Source organism: Tenrec ecaudatus, chromosome 5 (genome assembly GCF_050624435.1).
Source record: "Tenrec ecaudatus isolate mTenEca1 chromosome 5, mTenEca1.hap1, whole genome shotgun sequence".
In the NCBI taxonomy this organism is placed as follows: Eukaryota; Metazoa; Chordata; class Mammalia; order Afrosoricida; family Tenrecidae; genus Tenrec; species Tenrec ecaudatus.
In genome coordinates, this window is record NC_134534.1 from 78,356,058 (window position 1) to 78,383,871 (window position 27,814).

Sequence of the window (27,814 nt, forward strand, 5' to 3'; positions counted from 1 at the left end):
AGTGTGGTGGCAAGGGCATTGGGTAGTGGTGGTGTGTCCGTTTATTAAAACGGACAGCGTACCATTCTTTGATCCTGAAATGCAGTTAATTTAGATTTTTCTGGGGCAAATGTGACTAAAAATGACGTTCTGGACTACAAAGTACTTTTCTACAATTCTGTGTATATTTATGACCATCCCATAGTCATGTATAAGTAAATGTGTAAAAACATACAATTGAAGCTTAAATACATCTGAAATCTTCATTTTATCAATAATATCAGATTAGGAAAATTAGTTTACTTGTAATGCTAACATTTGCAGTTTGACCATGTCTTTCTTACACTATTTGTTTTAAATATTCCCTTCAGAGTGCCGTGGAAGCTCAACCCTCTGTCCCATATTGTAGTGTCACTGTTCTTCTATAATCAACTTTTCAACCTAAGCACTCTGCAGTTCAATGTTTCTGGGGAAACATGCTAGGAAATTATGTCAAAGGTGAAACTATTGCCATAAAGTTCTGATAAGTTAACTGGCGTGATTACAGCTATGCTGAGTAGAAAGATAGCGCGTTATAAACATGCTTGCTTAAGCATGCGCTATAGCATGAGCAGAGAGCAAAGATTACACAGGACTCAGGTAGTTGTCATCGTGGATTATTGACTAAGAACAATCCCTTCTTCATACGTAGATAAAGATAGGGTTATCTTTTGCTTTGTTGGCAGAGATTTAAACTGGGAAAAAACAACTATGGATTAGCTGTGGATACTAAAGATTTTCCATGTGTTTCCTTGTAACGATAGAAATATGACAGTCCATGGTCAATTCCCTAACAGGAAGCCCTGGTGGCATAGTGGTTCCAGGTTGGGATGTTAACCACAAAGTCAGCGGTTCAAAACCACCCGTCTGTTCTGGGCGAGAGACAAGGCTTTCTACTTCCGTAAGGGGTTACAGTTTCAGAAATCCACAGGGGACAGCTCTACCCTGTTCTCAAGGGTCACTATGAGTCACAATTGACTCGATGGCAGGGCGGCTTTTGGTTTGGGAACATAGGTAACAGCCTATGAGCAAGAAAAGGTGTTGGATACTCAACCTGGAAAAAGAGGAGGTAGTGGAGAGAAAGGCAGATGGCTTGAAACAGTACAACAAATGGCAATCTCCGTTTTAAGTCAGATTTGGCACTGCCTTCTCACCGACATACTAGCTACATGCTTAGTATTTGTAGTCCCTTTGGAAATCTCCCTGCAGCGAGTGGGGAAAGCGAAAGCAAAGGCCAGGCCAGTGCCTCCTGCCCCCTAAGGAAGAGCCTCCGTCTCCACCCGCTGAGGGTCACCCCTCCCCAGGTCTGGTCTTGAAGTTGGCGCGCCGGCCCCCGCCCTCTCCCCCTCCACAAAAATGCTCGCTTAGCCTGCTCTTGTAGCCACGCGTTGCCCACCTCGTCGAGCAAGTTCAAGTTACAATTTTGGAGGTAGGCAAGTTGGCACTGAACTGATGGCAGCGTTTTCGGTTTTTTGCATGCTTTAAACACGAACCAGACCGCTGCTCTTCTGAAGTTTCTCTCTCTGTGTCACACACACACACACACACACACGCACAGGGGCATACTCCTTGTCCTGTGGCCTTCGGTGACCCACTAAACACTACAGGACAGAGTCCCGGGTCACCAGCGCGCGGGAGTCGCTGTACACACAGGAGGCAAACACAGGAGTTCCTTTTAAATGCTTTTATTCTTACAAATATTGTAAAAATTAATATAAAAAGGTGAGCATGCTCAGTCTTTTCCTCTTGGCTACGATATGAAGGATTGGTTTAAGACGGCAAATGTACCTTAGCTGCATCGATAGGAGTTAAGATGTAGAAAAGGGGGAAGGGGGGGAAAGGCCACCATTACAAAAATAATTTACGGGAGGAGAATTAACCAGTCCAAGCTCCTGGCGCAGTTCGGGGCGGGGTGGGCCGCGGGCTCGGGACCGCGCCCCGCCTGCGGGCTGAGGTATGGGTCGTTGGCGAGTCTCTGGGGCCCGGGGCCGGCGTCACCGGCCGTCGGCGGCCGCGAGGAAGGGCGAGCCGGGCAGCTGCTTGAAGAACTGCCGCAGGCCGCTCAGGTCCCGCGTGAGCTGCTCCACGCGCCGCTGCAGCTTCTCGTTCTCGGCCGACAGCTCCACCAGCTTCTGCTGCATCTCCTGGTTGCGCCGCTTGGCCTTGTCGCGGCTCTTGCGCACGGCGATGTTGTTGCGTTCGCGCCGCTGCCGGTACTCCGGGCTGCCGCGGTCCGGGCCGCGCTTTCCCGCGCCCTTGTCGCGCGCCGGCCCCGGCGGCCCGGGGCTCCCGCGCGGCGGCTCCGGGGACGCGGGCGGGGTGGGCTGCGCGGCCGCCGCCAGGCTCACCACCGTCTGCGCGCACGCGGCCACCTGCGCGGGCAAGAGCGACGCGGGCGCGTCGCCGTCGCCCCAGTCGGGCTCCCGCTTGAGGGGGCGCGCGGCCGCGCCCGAGAGGCGCGCGGGGCCGCCGGGCAACAGGTCCACGCCGCCCGCGGCCGCCGCCGCGGCGCCCGCCTTGTGGTTGCTGTTGAAGAGGTCGGCGAAGAGCTCGTCGTGGCACAGCTCCAGCGTGGGCACGGCCGCCATGGAGTCGATGTAGGCGCTGAAGTCGATGGCGCTCTCGTCGTCGTACATGGCGGGCGCGGCGGCGCCCAACTCGGCCAGGCTCCCCTGCTCCGCGCCGCGGCCCGGCTTGCCCGAGCGGCCCGCCTCGTAGAACGCCGCGGGCTCGGCGGGCCAGGGCGCGCCGCGAACCGGGCCGTCCAGGCTGAAGAGCGCGGCGCTCATGGCGGCGTTTCCCCGGGGCTCTGCCGTCGGGGCAGCGGCTGTCAACTCGCTGGGCCCGGCCGGCCCCCCGCGCCCTTTTCTACCCGGAGCGACGGGCAGGCTCCGCCCCCGCCCCGCGGGGGCGCGCCAGAACCGGGGGAGCTGGCAGGCGCGGGGTGGGGGCGGGAAGGGGCGGAGCCTCCCGCCCCCCGCTCCCCGTCCCCCCAGGCCCCCATGCTCCCCCACCCTCGGGCCAGGCCCCGGCCTGCGGCGCGGAGTGGTCCCTGCCCGCCCCGCCCCCAGCCTCGACCCAGGTGCCCTGGACCCAGGTGCTCTCTGCCGGCCCCCTACCCTTTCCTGGCGCGCGGCCTCGACCCCGGCGCCCCCGGGGGGCGGGGCTAGCTCCGACGGTCTCCGCCCCGACCGGGAAGGCCCCGCCCACAGCCCCGTCGGGTGGGGGCCTCCCTGGCGTGGAGGAATCCAAACATCCGCCCGTTCCCGCAGCCAGGCACGCGGGGAGGGGCGCCTGGAGGGCGCCAGGCGCGGGACCTGCCCTGTCGGGTCCCTGCCCGGGCGTTCTGCCTCCGCACATTGCCGGAGACCCCGTCGCACCGCTCCCAAGCCTGAGCCTGTGCAGCCCCAGGACCTCGGGGATTTCGGGACCCAACCCCAATCACCCTCCCTGGAGTCCCGGGCCCAGCAGGACCTGCGCCCAAAGAGTGATGGGGCGGCGCTGGTGGGTGTCTGTGCCTCCTGCCTAAGCCGGACTCGAAAGCCAGAGGTTAAAAGGGCGGGGAGCGCGGGGCACCAGCGTCCGTGAGTTTGTCTGGTGCTTTAAAGCAGTGCCACCTTGCGGTTGACTAGGGTGCCGGAGCCCTCCTTTCAGTTCCAGGCTCACCACACCCCTTTACCTCCCACCCACCACACCCCCACCCTGTTCCCACAACTTTTCCAAGAACGGTCTCTGGTGGCGCAATGACTAATTCATCTGCTTCGAATCCTCTTAACCAAAAGGTGCGTGTTCGAAGCCCCCAGATGCTTCCTTCGCTGGACAAAGATATGGTAGTCGACTTCCTGAGAGTCTGTAGCCTTATAAACCCTGCGAATCAGTTGTACTCTGCCCTGCGAGGTCTTTATGAATCCAAATTTGACTGGATGGCAATTGGTTTATTTTAGAAAGGGAGATAGCAATAGTTGTGCCTTAGATGACCCCTGACAGTTTTTTAAAAACTCGTCAGAGTAGGCTGTAGAGTATTGTTTTTGTACAGTATATTATACCAATTGGTTTTAGTGTCCCCCAAGAATATAGTTTTGAGACCCTCTGTCCAGTGACTCATTCCCTTAAGATGTTTGATTATGTCTACAAAGTCTTCATAACTTTGCCCCTGTACATTTGTGAACACATTGGCAGCATATATAAATATACATGTAGAAATAGCTCGAATTCTCCCAGAACCAACCACTCTTCCCCTTCCATTAGCGGCTGAAGTGAGCTGCCAAAATGGTTTGCTATTCACTTGATTAAAAAAACAACCCACAAAATCATGCAAATCAAGTGGGTCAAATCTTTGGGTCCATTTTAAGAACACCCATGAAACTCCCTGAGCCATCAAGGGTCTGCATATCCAGAAAGCCACCAAGTATTTGAAAGATGTCATTTTGCAGAAGCAGTGTGTACCCCTCCTCCCCCGACTCTCCAGTGGTGGAGATGGTAGGTGTGCCCAGGCCAAACAGTGGGGTTGGACCCAAGGTCAGTGGCCCCAAAAGGGTGCTGAATTGTTGCTGCACATGATTAAAATGCAGAGTACTGCTGAACGGAAGGGTTTAGATGTGGATTCGCTGGTGTACACAGCCCCAAGCTGTGCAGGCAGACTCACATCCATCCATGAGCTCCCCCTGCCACACTGACATGATCCTTAGGGAAAAGGAACACATTATTCCTAAACCAGAACAGCTCTCCCAGAAGAAACTGAAGGTTAACAGAAAAGTTAAGAAAAGTTAAAGCAGGGGGGAAATATCTGTCAAACCTAAATAAATGCATGACCGCATCGGCATTTGCCTTCTCAGCCCCTTTATTGCACCTCTACTGTGTCTATGTATGCACGCATATTACTGTTGTTACCTCTATTGCCTTTAATTCTTGCGCTCCTCTGACTGTATTCTTTTACCTTGATCGCTCTGTGCTGACCTCCCCTTATTGTATTTTGCCTTTCCCTTCACCCAAGTTAATATATTACTAACTTCTAGTTAGCAATTACCTTCCCTTGCCCTCCCACCTCTGGTAACCTTCAAAGAATGATTCTGTGTGTAAACTTTTCTTCGTGTGCACAAGTGTTTAAATTTTAGAAGGCCCAATTAGTATGACTTCTGTTTGTGCATTTATAGTTATGTTTGGTAATGTCCTCGGGTTTGCTTCTGTTTTTTTTCTTCAATGATCTTTATAGCTTTATGGTTTACATTTACATCTTCCATCCATTTAGTTAGTTTTTCATATGGTGTGAGAGATGAATCCAGTTTCATGTCTCTATAAATAGATATTAAGGTTTGCCAGCAACATTTATTTATTTTTTTAATCATTTTATTAGGGGCTCATACAACTCTTATCACAATCCATACATACATCAATTGTGTAAAGCACATCTGTACATGCATTGCCCTCATCATTCTCAAAACATTTGCTCTCCATTTAAGCCCCTGGCATCAGCTCCTCACTTTTTTCCTCCCCTCCCCGTTCCTTCCTCTCCCCTCCCTCATGAGCCCTTGATAATTTATAAATTATTATTTTGTCATATCTTTCCCTGTCTGACGTCTCCCTTCACCAACTTTTCTGTTGTCCGTCCCCCAGGGAGGAGGTCACATATAGATCCTTGTAATCGGTTCCCTTTCCACTCCACCCTCTCTTTACCCTCCCAGTATGGCCACTCACACCACTGGTCCTGAAGGGATTATCTGCCCTGGATTCCCTGTTTCCAGTTCCTATGTGTACCAGTGTACATCCTCTGGTCAAGCCAAACCTGCAAGGTAGAATTCGGATCATGATAGTGGTGGGGGGTGGGGTGGGGTGAGGAAGATTTAGGAACTAGAGGAAAGTTGTATTTTTCATCGTTGCTACATCACACCTTGACTGGCTCATCTCCTCCCCAAGACCCTCCACAAGGGGATCTCCAGTTTGTCAGCAACATTTAATGAGCTTTGGACCTTTATCAAAGATTAAGATCAGTTTATCAAAGATCAGTTGTCCATTAGTGGATGGATACACTTTGAGGTTCTCAGTTCTGTTCCATGGGTCCGTCTGTGTGTCTGTCATTACACTTGCTGTTCAAACACGCTGCTTGAACTACCATGGCTGTGTACTTTAATAGTACTTTGCTTCTCTAGGGTCTCTTGCCTTTCCATATAAGGCTGGCGATTAATATTTCCATCTCTTTAAAGAATGATGGTGGAATGGGATTGCAGATAGTATCTGTAAGGTCTCTCTCTCTCCTGGCTGGATTTCAGCCTCAGTCCTTGGCTCCGCACGAGAAAGAATTCACACCAAAGCCTGGCTCGTGATCCAAGTGAATTTAATGAGAGTTAAAAGAAGTCTCAGGTTCTACGCGGCACCCATAGGATTCCTTTTGACCTTTCGGCCTGGCAGAGACTGCTCAGTTCATACAAAGATCTCTCTCCCACATTGCCTCTGAAACAAGACCAGACCAAGCCAAGCCCCTCTCCCTCTCAGTTCCTGCCTTTTCAAGGATTCCTGGGGGAGGCATGGTGAACGACCCCAGGTCGATCCCATTGGCTGAATTGCAATCACCTGGCCCAGGTGGGCTGCTGCAGGTTTAACACCCAACCGTGCCCACCGGCAGGAAAATCCAGCTTTGTCCTATGCTGGTTCTCCTGGGCATGCGTCAATGGACTTCCCAATCCCTAGGCTAAACTACCTAACAGCACCACTGGCCAAGTGCAGCTCATCTCTTGGGGTGCTTAATACGGCACAAGAAATGTCCTAGTCCCAATTAAAATGTGAAGCTGTGGAAATGGTTATTTTATCATTGCTTTCAGAAGAGTCCTAGTGGCACACACAGTTAAATGCTTGACTGTTAACTAAAAGGTTGTCAACTCAAGACACCCTACCCCACCCTGCCAGCAACTCCATGGGAGAAAGGTCTGATAATCCCCTTCTGTAAAGATTGCAGCCATGAAATCCTGTGGGACAATTAGGCATCCTGATGGTACAATGGTTAAAGTACTGAACTGCTAATGATAGACCAGCAGTTGGAACCCACCGATTGCTTCGTGGGAAGATACAATAGACACTATGTTTCTGTCAAGTCCACAGTCTTGGGAACCCTCTGGGGCAGTGCTACTGTGAGTCAAAGGTCTTGCTGGCACACAGCATGCTCAGAATTTATATGAAATGAAGTTTCAAATCACAAGAAACTTGTTTTTAGCATTCTCTTCAGATTGTGGTGATCAAATATCAGTTTTTGAAACTTTGTTTACCTTCTGTCTAAGGGCTAATTTTACATGTATATTTTCATGTGAATCGTGACATTCAATAATGAGGATTCAGATACAGACATTTTGTGGAAAAATCAGATAGGTCAGTTGACCAAAAAGAATAAAATGAGAAAGGGGCAGAAAATGGTGACCAGATAGGACCCATCCCTCCCGAGCTCCTGCTGCCAGACTAGAAAATTGGGATGTGAGGTGAAGGAAATGGGGAGGTGGAGTCCTGAAATTAGAACTAGGGTACCAGGGTTTCTCCTGAACCCTGTTTTGTGTGGGATTTCCACTCACAAAGCAAACCAAGAACGCTTTAAAGCACTAGCTTTGGCGAGCCCGCAGGCACCAACTGTGCCCTTGCAGGGAATAGCGAATTCGGCAGGCAGACGACGGAGAGGGGACAGAATCCCAAACACGGGAACCACACTCCGGAGCTCTACACGTGGTTGGCTGCCTTGAGCCCATGGCCAGGGGAGTGGTGGTGGGTAGCCATAATTTAGAGTAAAAGAAAATATATAGTATTACCTTAGGAAGATTGCGGTGTGGGAGAAAATAAGCGGAAAGTTGGGAGTCCAGGGAGCAAATTTAGTTCCAATTGGCCGAGAAGGAAACAACCCCCATAATAAGCTGGATCTCACCCTCGGGGGCCAGCCTCACAGCCCCCAAATCAGAGCACATCACAAGCAAAAAAAGGAGGTGAAATATATATTATTGATTTAAAACTCAAACCCAAGTCTGGTTGCTCAATTCCAAGGAGCACATAGGGGAGGCCCTTAATATAAATCAGCATAAGAAGCAACCTCGCTAAGGAATACCAGAACTCAGCTACAGGGCCTGGTGGCTTTTAGCATAACAAAGACTCACTGTAGCAAGAGTCAGCTTTAAACATTAAGGAGCTGCAGCCTAGTGACTGTGAGAGACAATTACATTTGAGTATACTTAGTTGGCCAGGGAGATAAAAAAATAAACTCCTCAGGCTCATCGGCTCCCCTTAGCCCATGGCATTCACACCTGTACCACACCCAGCTAGGTGAGCTCAACCCTGTGTAGCTAGCTAGGCTGGGAAAAGCCCTGCTGACTCCCACCAGGGGATACTATGCTCAACTTCTTACTGGCAGTTCCTGCCTGTGTGCCTGGAGGCATAAGGCAGCTTGGCCAACACTCCTCAATGCTCCAAGCTGCTGCAGGAACCTCTGCCCAACCTCCACAACACCAAAGCAGGCAACCCTTCTGGGTCACTCCCCTGAAAGGGAAGGCACAGGAGGATAAATTAGTAGGTTAATTCCATAGTGAAATAAGCTGTAGGCATTTCGAAGAAGCACTCCTAAAAGTCTCCCAGAGAGAGCCAGTGCTCTTAGACTCCCAGGAAAATGGCACCTGGCTCATCTAAAACAATGCAACGCAAACAGCCAACAGCCCCAACAACCTCAACGAAAGATCAGGAGAAACAAAAGGCGATGCCAGAAGATGTCCTGAACATAATGACATGCATAGAGGAAGCACACATTGAGCTGTCACAGAAAGAAATTTTCAGAATGCTACTTGGAGTCATAGAGGATATGAGGGAAACAATACAGAAAAAGATTGAAGTGATAGAAGAGGTAAAATCCATAAACCAAAGAGAAATACAGAAGCTTAGGGAGGAGGTAACAAAAACCAGTAGCACACTCATGGACCTCAAGAAGTGACTGGAGGAATCAGAGAACCACATCAGTGACTTGGAGGACAGCCAAGCAGACTGTAGCAAACGTGAACAAAAATCTAATAAGATCATCAGAGAAGCTGAAGAAAACTTAAGAGCTATGTCTGATGCTATGAAGTGGAACAACATTAGAATTATTGGCTTACCAGAGGAAGACACAACAAAGACATCATCTGCAAAAATAATAAGAGAATTCTTGAAGGAAAGCTTCCCCAGGCTAGTGAATGAAAACCAGGCAACCATTCAGGAGGCTGAAAGAACCCCAGCAAGACTGAATCCCAAGAAGAAGTCACCAAGGCACATAATAGTTAAATTATCCAACTTTGAGGAAAAGGAGAAAATCATGAAAGCAGCTAAGGAAAAACAAGCAATCACATATAAAGGTTCCCAAATAAGAATATGCTCAGACCTATCAGTAGAAACTATGAAGAAGAGGCGAGAGTGGAGTAACATTCAAAAAATTGAAGGAAAACAATGCAAACGCAAGAATACTCTAGCCAGCCAAATTATCGATTAAGATAGATGAAGAAGTAAGAGTCTTCCCAGACAAGGAAAAACTCCAAGAATATGTTAGAAGAAACCCAGCCCTACAAAAGATCCTTGCCGACCCAGTATGGGCAGAAGAACGACACTCACCAAGCATAAATAAGAGACCACCACATAGAACAACTTCACCGAGAGGGCAAAAAAGAGAAAACAGACTTCACGTTAGCATTGACTTAAATACAGAAAGACTTGAAAGGCTGCTGAGGTAAGCTTTAAAAAAAAAAAAAAGACAAATGGGGCATAGGGAAAAAACTACAGTATACAAATATTCCTGGAGTGAGGACCAGGTAATATGGCAGGGTGGTGAAATACAATCTGATGTGGTCCTTCTTAATTCCTTATGTGGGGAATTAAAATTTCCGTGCTCTATTTCCATTTGGAAGGAATGCTAATAGATAGATAGGACTCGGGTGGGAGCAGGTGGGCCTTAGGGAGGATGTGAACCAAGTCCCACCCTTTGCTTCCTTGGGAGTTTGGTCTGCTGACAGACAACAATCACACCGCTATCAAAACCATTCGTCTTATGTACAGGAGCCATACTGGAACCAGAGCGGGATATCCGAAGACCATGGGAAGAAACACACATTTGAAATCCCTCTTTGAAAGGGTAGAGACCAAGACCAGAGGCTCCAAAGACTATGGGACAGAGCAAAGGAGCCAGGTTGAGACCAGAAGCTGAGGAAGGAAACCATGAGACAGAACAGAGGAGCAGCGCTGGGACCAGGAGACTGGGAGGCAGAGCAACCAGCCAGCTTCCTGGTCCACAGAGGCAGAGGCCATGGACCACATGGCTGAGCAACTGAGGACCAGAGCCTGAGCTGTTGGCTGAACAAAGGTGTTGCTGGGAACCAATGGCTGTATCTTTACTGTTCACTAATCCTAATCCTGATTTGTGGTAATCTATTAACTTCCCTAATAAATCCCCCCAAAGTATGAGGTTTTTAAACATCACTTTATTGGGGAGGGGCTGGGGGGACAAAGTATGAATTTTGTCTATGAGTTCTGTGTGGTCATTGCAATGAATTATAGAACCCAGAATAGCAGTAGAGTACGGTTGATGTCAGGATAGGTAAAGAAAGATAGATAGTGGCAGCATGTCTGACCTCAGTCTCCCAGTCTCATGGCAATAGCAAAGCCAGAGGAGGTCAGAGAGGGCCCTCTAACACAGCTGGTAATGAAAAAAAGTTGAGAAACTAAAATAGCAATTGTAGAAATGTATCTTCTATTTCACTTTTGAGGTTCGGACAAATACACACTGGATACAGTATCTATCCAGAATCAAAACACATGATGGAGAATGATATTAGTGAATTAATTATTTTTTAAACATAAAGAGACACTTATTTCCTAGATTTTCAGCTGCAACACAAACCAAGAAAAGGGTGGAGATGGCTCTAGAGAGTCTTTCTCTCGAAAATATAATTTTATCTTCTTTTTAATGCACTTTATTATCTTTTTCCAAACGATTTATTAGGAGTTAATCCAGACATCATACAACTCCATAGTTCCATCACATCAAGCAGTATTATACAATTGCTACCACAATCAGTTGTAAAACATTTTCTTCCTTCTCGAACTCCTTGATATCAGCTTCCTCTTACACCACATCGTCCTCACCATACTCCCCGAACCTGAATTCTAGTTATTTTCTCTCTATGTTCATCGATCCTGGGTTTCATATATTGAAAAGCAGAAAAACACATAACAAAGAGTCAAGATTACCCACAATGACAGACCTCACCAGAGATAAAGCCTAATATGAGATACACACACACAGAAAATATTGAAAACCAGATCAAGCTCAAAGAAGTATCTGAGGAGAGATCAAGTGACAAGGTTTTAACTGTTTAGATCAAGTTCATCATTTTAAACTACAATAGTCGTCACTCCAATACTGTTTGGTAACCAGTTTATTCCCATCCCTCAATTGTGGTCAGTGTGTTAGTCTGGTTACTTTAGATAAACAAATCCACAGAAACTTATGTATAAGAGAGAATTTTATATAAAGGGTAAGTGCACATCAAGAAAATATCCCAATCCAGTGCCGCCCAAGCCCACAAGTCCAACATTAACCCATATGTCCAACACCAATCCACAAAGTCCTCCTCCATCTCACAAAACACACACTATGACACTGACTGCAGGAGGAAAGTCAAGTCAGTGAATGTGTAAGCATCTCAGCGCTGGCAGGGGTCTGCACACAGCTGCTCCAGCACCCAGGGCTGCATCGGGGTAGGTCCATGTGGCTTCTCCGTGGGGATGTCTTGTCAGAAGTGAGCCTTGCCAGCTGAAGCAGGGAACTGGCTAAGGCAGCTACACCCTGGTCCGACCATCACAATGCAAGAGACCGGAAAACTAGAAAGACAAGAATCACCAAGCCATTTATCCCTCCACCCTTCAACTAACCCCACACGTGTTTATCGGCCAGGTCGGCACAATAAACTAACTGCCTCAGAGGGAAATCACCAGAAGCTTCTTTACTGTGTAGATCCACAAATGTATTTTGGGTTTCCACTGTCATCCATAGCCCTCTGCAAACCAAAATCGCACAATGTAAGTTCTACTCCTTCCTTCAATTTTGATTATATAATACACAATCCTTGGGTCATGGATGTTGATGTGCTTCTTTCATGTGGACTTAGTTGATGTCTCACTTAGGACTGCTTGTTTGAAAACAAGCTTTTAGGACCCCACATGCTATTCTGATAGCTGAGCACCATCTAATTTCTTCACCAGGCTTGGCGATAGCACCCATATCTTCTGTGTTTCCTTCATGAGGGAGAGTTTTGAGCAAGGCCATGCTGTAAGAACTAATTAGAGCTAGGATTTAGTGAGAGACCCAAATCTATTCCTGAATTTATGTTTTTATCTGCCTTTGGCTCCCCTTAGAGACCTCATTGTTAAATTTATGGTAGAGATTAGCCCATGGGACTAAACTTTAAAACATTATTGAGAGGGAGACTGAACCAGTGATGGCTAACTGCATATTGGAATACCTGAATTATTCGCAGGTACAGAATAAATCCTTACATGAATGGATGCTATTTACACAAGCAATGGGAGTTGATTGTTAGGCAAAACTTGCAATAATATTCACTGACAATGTCAAACACAGGTCTGCCAGAATAATACGTATCTTAATATAGCAAGGAAGGCATTGCAGTAGTAAGTCAATGTTGGCCCCCACTACCAACAGTTCCATACTCTTGGCATAGCTGTCTTCTGCTTCTTAATACATCATGTAATTTCAATCTTAAATCCTCGGGTTACAGGTGTGTTTGAGACAGTGTCTAGTTCACTCAGTGGGGTTTCTACCTCAGATCCTTCTGGTATGACCTTTGGAGTGTGTTGTGTGCCTTGCAGAGCCAGGATTCAATGCCCCAGTGTTATATGGCACTTGGCCTGGGTTCCCATATGTGCAGAAACTCAGGCCAATGTGGCTTATTAGGTGCATATTACCAGGCATACTCCCCTTTAGGGTCCTTAAAAGCATTGTTAGCCATTTTTTTCTCCACTAGAAAATTGGTCCTTCCCCTCCCCACTTTTTTTTAACCAACAGACATATACCTGTCTTCTCCCAGACATGTCCCTTCCCCCTCTCCTGACAACTTTCCCATCAGTATCCTTCAACACTCTGATAGGAATAGCTGCCAATCTGGGGGACCTCACCATAACTTTGCATGGCAGTTAATAAGCAATCCTCCTCCACTCCCCTACTTGAAAATCTGATCCCAGCTAATGTGAAAATCCCTTCACCAAAGTGACCTTTAAGATATTCACCTAGAGAGTACTGCACGTGACTCACTGGCAGCAGTCAGACGCTCTACCAAGCTGTCTGGCCATCCTGGCCAGCAGACTGGATGGACTGAGAGCCGGAGCCTTTGCTTGACCGGGTGCTTGCCCCAGCAGTGGACTCATACAGTCTTTGTCCTTTTGTGATTGACTAACTTCACTCAGCTCAATGGTTTCCTGATCCCTTCATGTCATGAGGTGTTTCATGGTTTCATCGGTGTTTCAGGGATGTGTAGTATTTCACTGTGTGTATATACCAAAGTATTTATCCATTCTTCTGATGGGGATTTAGGCAGTTTCTAATTTCTTGCTATTGCAAACTGTGCTACAATGAACATGGCGAGTGTGTGTCTATTTGTGATTTATCTCTGGATTTCTTTGGGGCACATGGCCAGCAATGGTAGTGTTGGGTCATATATGGTATTTGTTGCTAGCTGTTGTAGGAATTATCATATCACTTTCCACAGTGGCTGTACAAGCCAGCAGCAGTGTTTAAGAATTCCAGTTTCTCTACACCCTTTCCAGCACTTGTTGTTCTTTGTCTTTTTAAAACTGGGCTATGCTTATGGATGTTAGATGGTATCTCATCGTTGTTTTTACTTGCATTTCCCAGATGGTAGTGATCAAGATCATTTCCTTATGTGTTTGTTGCCACTTGAGCATTGTTTTTTTTTTTTTAAAAGAGTCTATTTAGGTCTTTTGTGCACCTTCTATAAGGGGATTTTTTTTCTTTCTTATTTTTCTCTTGTTGTAGGCTTGCAGTAGTCTGTAGATTTTTATAATTAGTCCTTTGTCCATTATGTCATTGCTAAATCTTTTCCCATTCTGTAAACTCTTGTTTTACTCTTTTGATAAAATCTTTTGATATGCACACAAGTGTTTTATTTTTAGTTGGCCCCAGTCATCCATTTTGTTTCCACTGAATGTGCTTCCTTTGTGATATCTGGTAGCCCTTGTATGCCCTGTACTAGGACCCTTAAATTTGTCCCAATTTTCTCATTGATAATCCTGATAGATTTGGTTTTTACATTTAGGTCTCTGATCCACCTTGATTTCATTTTTTGTGCATGGAGTGAGGTATGGGTCTTGTTTCATTCATAAACAGACGTACACCCACTTTTCCAGGATCATTTATTGAAAAGGGCATCCTATTTAATATTTATTAGGCCTGTATCAAAAATCAGTTGTCTATAAGAGGATACTTTCATTGTGGGATTTCCTGTCATGTTCCAATGGTCTATGTATTTATCATTATACTAATATCAGACTGTTTTGACAACTGTGGCTGTGTAGTAGGTTTTGAGGTCAGGTAGTGCAAGACCACCTACTTTGCTCTTCTTTTTCAGTTCTTTGTGTATCCTAGGCTTCTTCCCTGGCCATATGAAATTAAAAGTTAGTTTTCCACTTCTTTAAAGAATGATGTTGGGCTCTGGATTGGGCTTGCATTGAATTTGTCGATTGATTTAAGTGCTACTGATATTTTCACAATAGTGAATCTTTCTATCCAGGAACATGGGGTATTCTTCCATTTGTGTAGGTCTCTTGGTTTCTTGTAATAATCTTCAGTAGTTTTTCTCTTTTTATTGAACTTCATAATATATTTTTATTTCTCTTATATATAAACTTGGGTACTGGGTTTGAGTTTATGTTCCGGTAGTTTTCTTTGTACAGATCTTGTGTTTCTTTGGTTAGGTTGATGTCTAGGTATTTCAATTTTTGTGTGTCTGTTGTGAATAATATTATTTTCTTGATGTCATTTTTTGGAACTCTCATCACTAGTATATAGGAATTCAATTGATTTCTTCTTGTTAATCTTGTATACTCCTACTTTACTAAATTTCTCAATTGTTTCCAACAATCTTATTGTGGAGACCTTGGGGTTCTCTCTGTATAAAATTGTATTCTCTGCAAATATCGAGAATTACACTTCTTCTTTGCCCAATTGTATCCCTTAATTTCTTGCTGTCTTATGGTCCTGGCTAGGACTTCTAGCACAATGGTGAATAAGAGTGGGGAGAAGGGATATTCTTGTTGGGTTCCTGTATTCAGTGGGAAGGAATGTTTTCAGCTTTCCCCATTGAGTGTGATACTGGCTGTTGGTTTTTCATATATAGCCTTTAATGTGTTGAGGAATTTCCCTTCTATTCCTATCTTACTAAGTGCTTTTATTTGGAATGGGTGTTGGATATTGTCAAATGCTTTTTCTACATCAATTGGTATGATTATATGGTTCTTACCCTTTATCTTGTTTATGTGGTGGATTATATTATTTTTGAACGTGGAACCATATCCTTGGGTGTATTACTTTTTGTATTTGTTGGATTCTATTGGCCAAGATTTTGTTGAGAATGTTTGCATCTATGTTCAAGAGGGTTATTGGTCTGGCGTTTTTCTATCTTTGTGGGGCCTTTGTGGTCTGAGATGATGGTTTGAATGAGCTCTGTGTGTTTGGATTTGTCGAGGCTTGCTCTATGGCCTAGCTTGTGGTCTATTTTAGAATATGAGCCATGTGTGTTGGAGAAGAATATGTATTTTTTCTGCTGTCGGTTGGAGAAATGTGTACATATCTAAGTCTAGTTGTTCAATTGTGTTGTTTAGCTATTCAGTTTCTTTATTAAGTTTCTCTCCTGTTTATCTATCTTTCCCTGAGAGAGGTGTATTGCCACCCTTCTACTATTAATGTTGATCTGGTGATTTCTCTTTTCATTTCTTGAGGATTTGGTTGATGTGTTTTGAGGGTCTTTCTATGTTTATTATGATTATGTATTCTGGTCTGTTGATCCTCTGAACATTACGCAATGCCCACTCTAGTCTCTCATTAGGTCATTTACTTTGAAGTCTATTTTGTTGGAGATTAATATTGCCACATTTGCTCTCTATCCCCCCTCCCCTTTCACCATTACTTGGTAAAAATTTTGCCATCCTTTGACTCACAGTCTGCTTTTGTCTGTAAATTTGAGGTGTGTCTCTTGAAGGCAGCAAATTGATGGGTCGTTTCCTAAACGAGCCTGCTATTTTTTTTCCTTTTTCTGGTGCATTTAGTACATAAACATTCGGTGTTATCAAATTATAAGTGTAGATTAATTGTTGTCATCTGGCATTATTTGTGTTTGATATTTTCCTTCTTTTTTTGGAGTTTCATTCATGTCTTCATTTCCCCAGCAGATATTGTTTTGGGTACTGTTTTCAGGGCATTGACTTCTGGGTGGTGTTATACTCTGTGGTGGTCTCCCGTTTGAGTGATGCAGTTATCTGCTTACCTTTGCAGTTGACTGATGGTTTCGCCCTACCTCTTCTGATGATTTCCTCCTTTTCCTTGAAACTGGATCATTTGACTACTATATGTCTTGATGCATTTTGGGGGGAGGTTAATCTAGTTGGTGTTCTCTCTGCTTCCTGGATTTTTATCATCTCCTTCTTTGTGAACATTTTCTTCTATGAATTTCCTTACTAATTTATCAGTGGGCTTGTTTGCTTCTTCCTAGTATGGAATTCCAATGAAGTGCATGTTATTTCTCTTCCTGGCATCCCACATCATCCTCAGGCTTTCTTCAGATTCTTTTGCTTTTTTGATTGATTTTTTTTCTCATTCACTGAAGTCTGCATGGTTGTCTTCAAGGTCACAGATTAAATTTCCCTTTTCTTCCATTCTATTGCTCAGTGTCTGTACCATGCTTTTTTATTTCTACTATCTCATTGATTAGTTTCTGGTTTTCTTTTGGGTGTGAGGTTCTTAGGATCTCAATTTATTTTTTTGTTTTCAAGATTGATCCCCAGAGCTCTTGTATGGTCTCAGACATCATTCTCCTATATTCTCTTTCTGGCAGCTCAAGGCTTCTTTTTCTGTGTATTCCATTGGGTTTGGATAATATTCAGTTGTTCACTTTTGTTTCTTTTGATTCTTGTGGTAATTGCTGTTGGCTGTTTTTTGCTCTGCACAGTGGTCCAGCTGTGGATGGTATGGTTCTGGGTTTTGAAGTGGATGGGGGAGGAGGGTATGAGCTCACTGGGTTAGAGAAGGAAGATCAGATAGGAGCTGGAAATCATATTGTGTGGAGATGAGAAACAAGTGGTAGAGTTGGGTGAGTAGCACAAATAGGAGATAGGGGCTTGAAAGTAGGGTTTAAGTAATGGTATTAATCATAAATAGTCTTTTGTTTAAATATAGTTGACTTTTGATAAATTGGAAGAGGGCACTTTAAGAATTGTGCTAGTACTTGCTAGATTATGTGTAAGTGTGTCTCACCGAGGATGAGGGAGTGGGGACTTGAGGTATTAGTGTTGAATTGGGTAAGTGGGGATTGGGGGTGGGTATATTTAATAATCTACCAGAGTCAGAGTCACTTAACAATTCAGTATATAATATAGGAAGAGTGCAGCCAATCAGTGTTACTGTGCTTATAGCAGAGGGCCCTTATTTTGGCAGCACATTTCTCAGGAAGGAAATGTGCCACAGTGCATAATGGAGCAGTATTGGGATTCTTCACCATGCTATGCTATCCGCGGAAACAGACTACAGGAATGGAGGCCCAAAGTGAAGGGGGACTTTTAACCAGGTGGAGGTCATGAGCAGGTAACTAAGTCTCTGAGGTAGGGAAGGGGGAGTCACTGGAATATCAGAAAAAGAGGTGCGTGCATGTTTACAAAAGAAAAGGCGAGGGGAAAGCATGTTGTGATTAATGAGGCAGGATCCTTATTTATTAGATTCTGGGAGAGACTGGTCAATTTAGCTGGAAGATTCTGTCTGGTGGCCATTGGAGCTTAGCTCTTGCAAAGAGGGGAAGAGTGGATCAGTGATAGCATGCGCTACCAGAATCCACGCATTCCCAGGTGAGCCATTTCAAAATTCAGTTTTTAAACACAAGTGAAACAAATCGAAGGGGAAGTACATGTGTATTCAACCGCTGAAAACAAAGCAGGTGAACAAGCAAATGTGGTGAAGAAAGCTGATGGTGCCAGCTATCAAAAGAGATAGCATCTGGGGTCTTAAAGGCTTGAAGATAAACAAGCGGCCATCTAGCTCAGAAGCAACAAAGCCCACATGGAAGAACACACCAGCCTGTGTGATCACATGGTTCCGAAGGGATCAGTTATCTGGCATCAAAGAACAAAAAATCATCTCATTGGGTGAAACGGGAAAGGCACCCTGTATTCTTTGTTTCGTAGGCTGCTGAAGGCTGCTGTTGCTATGGTTATGACTTCTATGTAAGAGGGTATGTTGAGCAGTCTGCACTCTTCTCGGGATCACTGCTGTGTTTGAGTCCACCGTTACAGACATTGCATCAGTCATAAGTAAGTGCTCCACTTCTTCATTTTCAGTAAGCAAGGTTGTATTATCTGTAAATAGCGGGTTGTTAATGAATTCTCCTACATTGATACCATGTTCATATAGTGCAGCTTCTTGGATTATTTGCTCAACATACAGATTGCATAAATAAAATAGAATCCTAATGCACATCCTTCTCTATCTTAATCTATGTAGCATCTCCTTGTTCTTTTTGAATAATTGCACATAGACCACATGAAATGCCCTGAAATCCCCATCTTCTCATAATGTTATTGTTATGACCTACCCAATTTAGTGATTTTTGTGTCATCAATAAAATCCAGGCAAACATTGTTCTGGTATTCTTTGCTTTTGGCCAAAATGGTCAGCTAATGATTCCATAGCAATTTCCTTAAATGCTGCCACCACCACCACCTTTCCCTCCAATCTCTGCAGCTGGGGTGTGTGTGTGTGTGTGTGTGTGTGTGTGTGTGTGTGTGTGTTGGGTCACTCATCAGCCAGACAGCTTATAATTCTGCCTTAGCCTTCACTTCATATTTGTTCAGAGCCTAAAGGTCGCTCAGAGTTAGAGCATGGGCAAGCTTAGGTCTTTTCTGGGCGTGACTTGAGCCCTAGCCACGCACGTAACTTTGCACGTCCCAAGAATACACAGGCGCTTTCCAAGGCCCTTATTTCTCAAAGCACTTCATTCTGTTCATTCTAAGTGACTGCATCATCTTATGTTCCCACCAACGGTCAGTTCTAGTTGTTCTGTATCCACACTGACACTTGACTCCATCAATCTTTTTAAGTTTAGCTCTTCTAAATAGGAGTATATTATTTCACTGTAGGTTTTTATTTCATTTTTGCACTTCCCTTATGACGAATGCCTCATCTAACAGCACTATAAAATATAAAGTGAATTGTAGACCTAGAATGAAAACTACAAAAATCTAGGTGAATAGCCTCATAACCTTGCATTGGTCAGTGCTGTCTTAAATACCATTGTCTTCGGTATGATATAAAAATCACACAATATGAAAGGAAAAAGAAACTGACTGCATTAAAATTAAGAACTCTGCTCCTCATAAGATACTGTGATAAAAATGAAGCGTTAACCAAGATGGAAAGAATATGTGTATTTTCAAGTTATATATACAAAAAATTAATCACTGTAATATATAAAGAATTCCTACAACCCAATATGTCAACAAATATTCCTAGAAAAAAAGTAGGCAAATGATTTAAGCAGACACTCACCACAAATGATATAGAAATGAAAATATGCTTTTTAAAATTAATTTTAAATACCTATTCATGTTTTGACCAGAAAATTATTCTGAAATTTTTCAGGATCTAATTCAGTTGTTTGTTGTCATTTGCTCATGGTGTCTTGATTCCTGATGTGCTTTAAATTTTGACATACACTCGAATAGGATTTTACCTCTAGGAATTTTTAGGGTCTTGGTTCTGAAAGATTCTCTCCAGAACAGCTTGCGTTTGCTTCTACAAGAAATTCCCAGACTACTCTCAGATGGACACATTTTTATTCACTTTTGCAATATGAAGATTCCTAGATCATTCACAGTGAAATAAGTTCAGACATCAAGTCTGCATGAAAGTAGAAATGCGGTTTAACAAACTCATGGAGATATTTTCCCTGGCCTAGCATCCCTGGATTAACTACAGGTTCAGTTTCTTTCCTATGTGTTTTGTAATGATGATACTATTAAATTAAGATACTTTACTGTTACTTGTATCAATATTTCTCCATTGTATGGGTGTCCCTGTGAGCAAGACTTAGAGGGATGTAGCTTTATGCCAGGGTCTCATTTTCAATTCCTTCTGTTCCTTTATGTGACTGTTAAAATCAAGTCGTAGCAAGCAATATTCAGTACCCTATCCCCAACATCCATACCAGTAGTCTCTATTTCAGTTTGTGTTTCTTGCTGATGTTGTTTTTAAAAGAACATTTAATTCTGTCTTTGTTGACGGTTAACGCGGCAGCCTAGGTTCCCAATCGGCAATTTCTATGCCAAGTATTCAGTGACGCTGGTTGCATTCTTCCCAATACATGAGCATTCTCATTATTTCCATTCTGGTTGTTCTATTTCCATTTATCTAGTTTTCTTTTTTTTTTCATTTTTCTCTCTTTCTTTTTCTCAGGGGAGAGCGCGAATGCAGTTCCCCACCACCACAAATGATGCAGTCCAGTATCCCGCATTTGGGGAAATCGCAGGGGTCAGCACACCTGCAGTGCAATGGATGAGCCTCGCCCTGGGAAAACCACCTTCCTGATCATGGTCTCTCCCCTGCCAGGTAAGTAGCTACCTAGTTTTATTTTAATGTTAATTATTGATTGTTGTGTCTCACATTTTAAAAGAGCACAGCACTTCGGGTAAGATTATTTTTTGAACCAATTTCTTATCTATTTAAAAGGTGACTGACCTCAGATATTAGTTTCAGTTCAATATTTGAAGAGTAGCTCAAATCAATAGTCTTGAGTAGTCTTCTCGTTTCAAGCAGTGTGGCAGCTCTCTCTCTCTCTCTCTCTCTCTCTCTCTCTCTCTCTCTCTGTACTTTGCTTTATTTTTAAAGGAATCTGAGGCCCTGTTCTATATTTTCTTCTCTTTCGAACAGGGCTCATCTCTTGTGGACCATAATAGGATAGCTGTTAAAGATAGCCAGGCACCATCTTGTTCTGCTCCCGGGGTAGATGAGGATGCTGTTCTCAGAGACTATTTGCTCTATAATAGTCTCTCCTATGATGAGGGCAACGAAGGTACAGATGTGCTTTACACAATGGATGGATGTATGAATTGTGATAAGAGTGGTATGAGCCCCCAATAAAATGATTTTTTTTTTTAGTTTCTTCTTTGAACCTTTGGTTTCCTTCTTTCTCTTTTGCTCTGGATAAAAAACAATAGTTCTGTCTTATATGCCACTTACAAGCTTTTAAGACCCCTGGCACTACCAGGATGCTGAACATAACTTTATAGTCTATATTGATCAAGATGACTTAAGGTGTTCCATGGGACTACGATCCTAATTCTTAAAACCGGAAACACTGTGCTGAGAGGTGCTTGATTATATCTGAGAAGTATTCATAACTCTATCCCCGTTTTACTTATTATTAAAGTGGGGGCTTTTGACGTGTGTTAAAAGATGGCCCCCTAGATAGATGGGCTACCCAACCCTTCCTCAACAAAGACAGAGGAAAAGAGATTCGGAGGGGAAACCCAGAGGCCCACATCTCTGAGGGACGAACAATAAAGGAACTGTACGTGGACAGACAATCTGAGGGTGTGATCCACACAAAGAAATCAAGAGGCGCAGGGATTTCTCAGCTGGCCAGCTACAAACCCAGCAGCCCCTGGCACAGTGAGGCGCACTCCTGAAGCACAGGAACATGAGTGAGGTGGACTGACTCCTTGCACCCAAAACCTACTGGGTGAGTGAAGGAATAGTGAGTTAACTGCAAGACCAGCCATTCAAAACCACCACCACTCCACACGAGAAAGACAAGGCCTTTTAATCCTGTAAATATGTACAGTCTGGAAACCCACAGGAGCAGATCTACCTGTCCTACAGGTTCGCTGTGAGTCAGAGTTAATAGCACTTGAGTTTGGGGGTTGTTTGCTTTTTTGTAATGTAGATATTTGTTTGTCTTTTGATATCATGCAGGAAACACAAAGATATAAACCAAACATAACAGTAATACTGGCTTTTATATTTCCCTTTACTGCAATTCCTTATTCATATGGCTTTCATTTACTATCTACTATACACTCATTTCAGCATGAAAGGTTACCTTTAGCATTTCTAGTTTGTAAGACAAAAAAATCTCCTAACAACTCCTTACTTTTTTTTTTTTACATTTTATTAGGGGCTCATACAACTCTTATCACAATCCACACATATACATACATCAATTGTATAAAGCACATCTGTACATTCTTTGCCTTAATCACTCTCAAAGCATTTGCTCTCCACTTAAGCCCTTTGCATCAGGGCAACTCCTTAGCTTTTATTGACCTGGGAGTGTGTGAGTGCTCCTATACTTTTGAAGGACAGTTTTTACCAGATACAGAATTCTTAGTTCACAGTTATTTACTTATTAATTTTATTTTAGCCCATAAATATGCCAACTCTTTTCTGGTCTTCATGGTTTCTGGTCAGAAATTGGCTGTTAATCTAACAGAGAACGGTTAGAACAAATCACGGGTCTCTTGCTGCTCACACGACTCTTTCTTTGCCTTGACTTTCAACAGTTATTTCATGTCTCTTTGGATTTATCGTATGATATCCTTGAGCTTCTTGAAGGTGCATTTCATCAAATTTTAAGACATTTATGGGCATTGTTCATCACTATTACTTACACCTCTTACTCTTCCCCCTCTGAGATTCCCATAACACATGCCTGGATACTCTTGATGTTACACAGGTTCTTTTCATTTGTCTTCATCACAGAAAACAGAGTAGGATGCTTAAGGAATCAGTCCCCACCCCCCACCCCGCCTCCCTCTACTGAAACAATCATAAACTAGTAAAAAAGGCAGAAAAAAAATCAACTTTTCCAGAATCTTGGGATATCATCTGAAATTTACAGCAGCACCTAGAGTACTGAATAAGAAGATCCGCACACGTGGATATTAGAGAGAGCACTATGCTACGTTCATAGTTCCGCGTGCCGTCCCCACCCCCAACCCAAGCAACAGCAGTTCCTCTTCCTGGTGGAGCTTAGGAGCCACGTGCTAGTACAACCTTGTTCTCAAAATGCTGTGTCACATGCTGTGTCTATTGAGTGGTGCTCTGAAAACCAGCACAGCGGCTGACTCTCACTTTCGCACTTTGGGGCTGGAGCAGCTTTACAGGTGGACACGGTATCTGTAGAAATGCTTAAAGACACGGGGCTCCCTCTTGCCCTTCTCAGGCAAGGCATAGCAGATGGAGCAAGAACAGATTTTAAAAAAAACCATTAAGCTGATAAACTTGTTAAAGAAATAATGATTTGCAGGGAGACGAACAACGGAAAAGTGGGGGAGAGGCGGCGGAGGACGATGTAAGATATGAAAATAATAATCTATAACTTATCAAGGGTTCATGAGGAGGGCAGGAGGGGGAGGGAGGGCCAAGAAATGGGGAGCTGATATCAGGGGCTCAAGTGGGAAGAGAATGCTTTGAAAATAATGGCGGCAGAAGTGCAAATGTGCTTGACACACTGGATGAATGAATGTATGGATTGTGACAAGAGCTGTCAGAGCCCCCAGTAAAAGTATTTAATAAGAAATAATAACTTGGAAGTCCATCCACACATTGTGGAGAACTGAGTGGAATATACATCCATTCTCAAGACCAGGTGACCTAGGTTGGGCGCTGGCCACGGGACAACCAGAAGGGAGGGTGTCCTGCGCCTCAGCCTCTAGCGCCCACGATTTGCTCTCTGAGTGCCAGGATTGAGAAACCTACGGTGGGGTGATTTGAAGTAGAGAAAACCTATGCCGGGTGAGCCCAGAGCATCCTGGAAAAGAGATGGCTGAGAAGTGGGCGCCGGGCGGAAACGGAGGTTTTCTCCCGGTTAGCATAATGAGCGCTGAGCACGTGACAGTGAAGTCATAAGCAGCGCTCCCATCACGGAATTTAAACGTGTGCAGTGAAGGAATGCCTGTGGACCTGTAGCACATGGAAATATGCACCGAAAAAGGAAATGTATCATTCTTTAAAAATAGAAAGGGACTCTTTTACACTAAAATGGGTACCTTCTGCTCAGTTATCAAGTTTGAAAATATCTCAGAATTATAATGACTGTCCTTTGGGTCCCCTCACAGCCCAGAGCAATATGTCCAACAAAGGCCATGACTGGCTCTTGTTTTGTCATGCTGGCTCTCACAGACAACTGGCGTTAGTATGAATTTGACGATCATGCTTCTTTATAAAGACTTCAAAGCTATGTTCTTGGGGCCTGGCTTTGTCTCCCTAGGATGGACACCGGAAAATTTTCAGGACGCCCTGTCATCTCCAGTATTGTAAAGTCAACCAAGTGTACAAAGCGCCCTGGTTGCACCACTGCTGGCTGTGCTAACCGACGGATGATGAAGATGGGCCACCACGATCTCTGGATCAGCAACTGCTGGCTACCCAACGCATGCCTTTTTCACACGCGGTCCTCCTCTTGGCCCCGCTGAGTTGCGTTCATGCTGGTTTTACCTTCATTATGAGCCTGTACACACAGCTTAATAATTAGCTCTCCTCTGAATGGAACATGGTAAAGATGGACATAAGCATAGCCCAGAGGCACTCTCTGCCCACTGTTCCTTGTGGATTAGCTGGATTATCGCCACATTGTTTGTCTTGGGATTAGCTATTGGGACAGTCATCACAGTTGGGATGCCCTTTTTTTTATCCATTTGAAAATAATTCTCAGAAACAAAACTTCTATTGAACGATGGATTGAAGAGAAGGCTAAAGATCAAATTCAGTATTATCACTGCACTTAAGTCTGTGTTTCCTTATAATTTGGGAAGTGGAAGAATGTTAAACAGTTGTCTGCATGGTCGGCGGCCCCTGAAGGAGATGGCCTGGAGGGGCCACCAGGAGAAGGCTGTCACCAGTACAGCTTGACAATAGAACTGTTGGGGGGCACGGGGGGGGGGGGGTACAGGGACAGATAAGCAAGTCAGAAGTGTTTGCTATAAAGTGAAAGAAGACTTGAGTGGATCCTGCTGTCCTTTGAACAAAGGGATCAAAAATTGTTGGAGCAACAGCACTCTAGGTGAGAAGAATTACTGAGAGGCAGAAGATGGGTGGGCATGATGGTGGGGCAGGAGGAAGGTAAAAGGAAACAGAGGAAAGATCTAAGAAACAAAGCTGTGGTTAGAGATATAAACATAGGTGTGCACTTATATAAATATATTAATTCATAAAATAGATGTATTGGCCTATGTACATATATTTACATGGCAATACATTGAGGAAGTGGATGGACTTTGGGCCTTTGCTCTCTCAATACAGAATACATGTTCTAACAACCTAGTGTTCTGTGATGCCCACCCTCCCAACACGATCGCCGAAGACAAAATTAAGGGTACAAAAGCAAATGTGAAGAAAGTTGATGGTGCTTGTCTATGAAAAGATATAGTGTCTGGGGCCTTAAAGGCTTGAAGTTATACAAGCGACCATCTAGCAGGGAAGCAACAAGCCCACATGGAAGAAGCACACCAGGTGGCAACAGGATCCGGTAACAAGCACCAGAAAACCCAAAGCAACAACAAAGAAAAATACCTTGCTGAGAATGAGGGGGGTCGGAGCAGAGACCCAAAAGCCATCTGTAGACAATAGAACATCCCCTCAGAGAAGGGTCACAAGGATGAGTCCCCAGGACGCAGTACAGCACTGATAAAACACACAGTATTCCTCTGGTTCCTCACCCCCCACTATCATGACCCCAGTCCTGCCTTTCAGTTCTGGCTAAACTGGAGTATGTACACTGGTATACATAAAAGCTCATGACACACAGGATCCAGGTCAGAGAAAGTCCTCAGGTACAGAAATGGAAGTAGAGTTACCAGGAGGGGAGGAAGGGGAAACCGATTAAAATGATTTATGCATAATCTCCACTCCCACCCCCACCCAAGGGGATGAACACCAGAAATGTGGATGAAGGGAGACAGCGGTTGGTGTGAGATATGAAAATAATAATAATTTATAATTTATAAAGGGGTCATGAGAGTGGGAGAGAGGGAAAAAAGAGGAGCTGATTCCATGGTCTCAAATAGAAAGTAAATGTTTAGAAAATGATGACAGCAACATATGTGCAAATATGCTTGATACAATTGATGTATGGACTGTTATAAGAGCTGCAAGAGCCCCCAATAAAATGATTTAAAACAAAACAAAAACACTTCTTTACAATCCCTGCACTGAAGAACCTCAAATACGGCTACAGAATGGGGAGTTCCTTTTAGGCAGAATATACTGGTTGCATGGAGACGTCTTGAGGGATCCCTTCATAGAAAGTGCCTCCAAGAATTCATATTCCTTCAAGGAAAGGGGCTGCTTCCCTGTAAGTATATGGAAAAGTGCCTTGTAGTGCTGAGGCAGGCCAAGCTCCCAACAGCGAGAAGAAAACCAGAGAGCCGCTGCTGAAGTCCAAGCCATCCTCGTGCCCCTTCATCACTGGAATTCTGTACATAGTACTAAAGAATGATGCAATGGGCCTACTCTGGTTACAGTGTTCTTTTCCGCAAATGTGCCCTAGTGCCATGATTGAACTATTTTTATTGCCATTTGAAACAGAGAAGCCATTCAGCATCTGCCATTGAATTCCTGCCCCTCCTTACCTCTCCTGCCCCAGAGGGGAATGCATTTGGCCCAAATAAGTTGATTGAATCTTCTCTTGGTTTTTTTTTTTTTTAATACACTGCACACTCTGCATCTCACCTGAAGACATAGTGCCCTGTATCCAGGACTGTCGGCATATGATGTTTTTCCTCTGTGCCTCCCTTGGTGGTATCTCTTATGTGGTATTATAGATGTTAGATAATCCCCGTTAGCTCCAATTTTCTAACATTTAATAATGCTGATGTTTTGAAATCAAACAACTATCAGTGGCTGTTCTGTATATGTATATTTTAAAAGACCAGAAGCAAGCTAAGAAGAGACCTGAGAGAGAGACTCTAGGTGAATCTGAAGACTCTGTAAAAGTAGGTAGAATTGGTTCAGGCAGAGATATAGTTGGCCTAGCTTATTAGTGAAAGAATGACTCAATTCAGAGCTAAAGCAAAGACTGAGAAGAGATTTTAATTGAATTTAAGGTAATCTGTTAAGTAACTGGCTAACCAATGAAGTAGTGGAACACAGATATCAATGACCACTGGCAACAAAGAATACAGTCTTTTTGCATCCCTCAAAAATTCAGCAACAGAAAATCTGGATACAGGATAAAATGTGATATCCAGAGTTAAAAAATTCAACATGATGTTTTCAACAAAAAGGTACAAAGTACAGGGCAACAAGAAAAAAAAACCAAAATAAAACAAGAGATTATGGCTCATTCAAGGGGGAAAAATTGATAGAAACCACTCGTGTGGAAGTTCAGACATTGGACTCAACAAGCAAAGACTTTAGAGCAGGTGTCTTACAGTCTGTTCAAAAATCTGTAGGTAACTATATGGGCAAATAACTAAAGGAAATCAGGAAAACTGGTGTATGAAGAAAGTGAAAATATTAATA

General features: G+C 44.1%; 1 protein-coding gene, 1 non-coding gene and 1 pseudogene across 2 annotated transcripts; 1 reads left to right on the plus strand and 2 right to left on the minus strand.

The window, feature by feature from the left end:
• Window positions 1-1,687: 1,687 nt before the first annotated feature.
• On the minus strand, window positions 1,688-2,871 carry CEBPD (CCAAT enhancer binding protein delta). The gene has a single exon (XM_075549647.1). It carries the CDS (start codon window positions 2,805-2,807, stop codon window positions 2,013-2,015), a length of 795 nt encoding a protein of 264 aa, XP_075405762.1. The 5' UTR covers window positions 2,808-2,871; the 3' UTR covers window positions 1,688-2,012.
• A 17,875-nt stretch (window positions 2,872-20,746) lies between these two features.
• Window positions 20,747-20,910, minus strand: LOC142449347 (U1 spliceosomal RNA). Its single transcript, XR_012784546.1, has one exon. It is a non-coding gene; the product is annotated as a U1 spliceosomal RNA (small nuclear RNA).
• Window positions 20,911-24,490: 3,580 nt separating this feature from the next.
• LOC142449127 (palmitoyltransferase ZDHHC6 pseudogene) lies at window positions 24,491-26,672 on the plus strand (annotated as a pseudogene).
• Window positions 26,673-27,814: the final 1,142 nt, after the last annotated feature.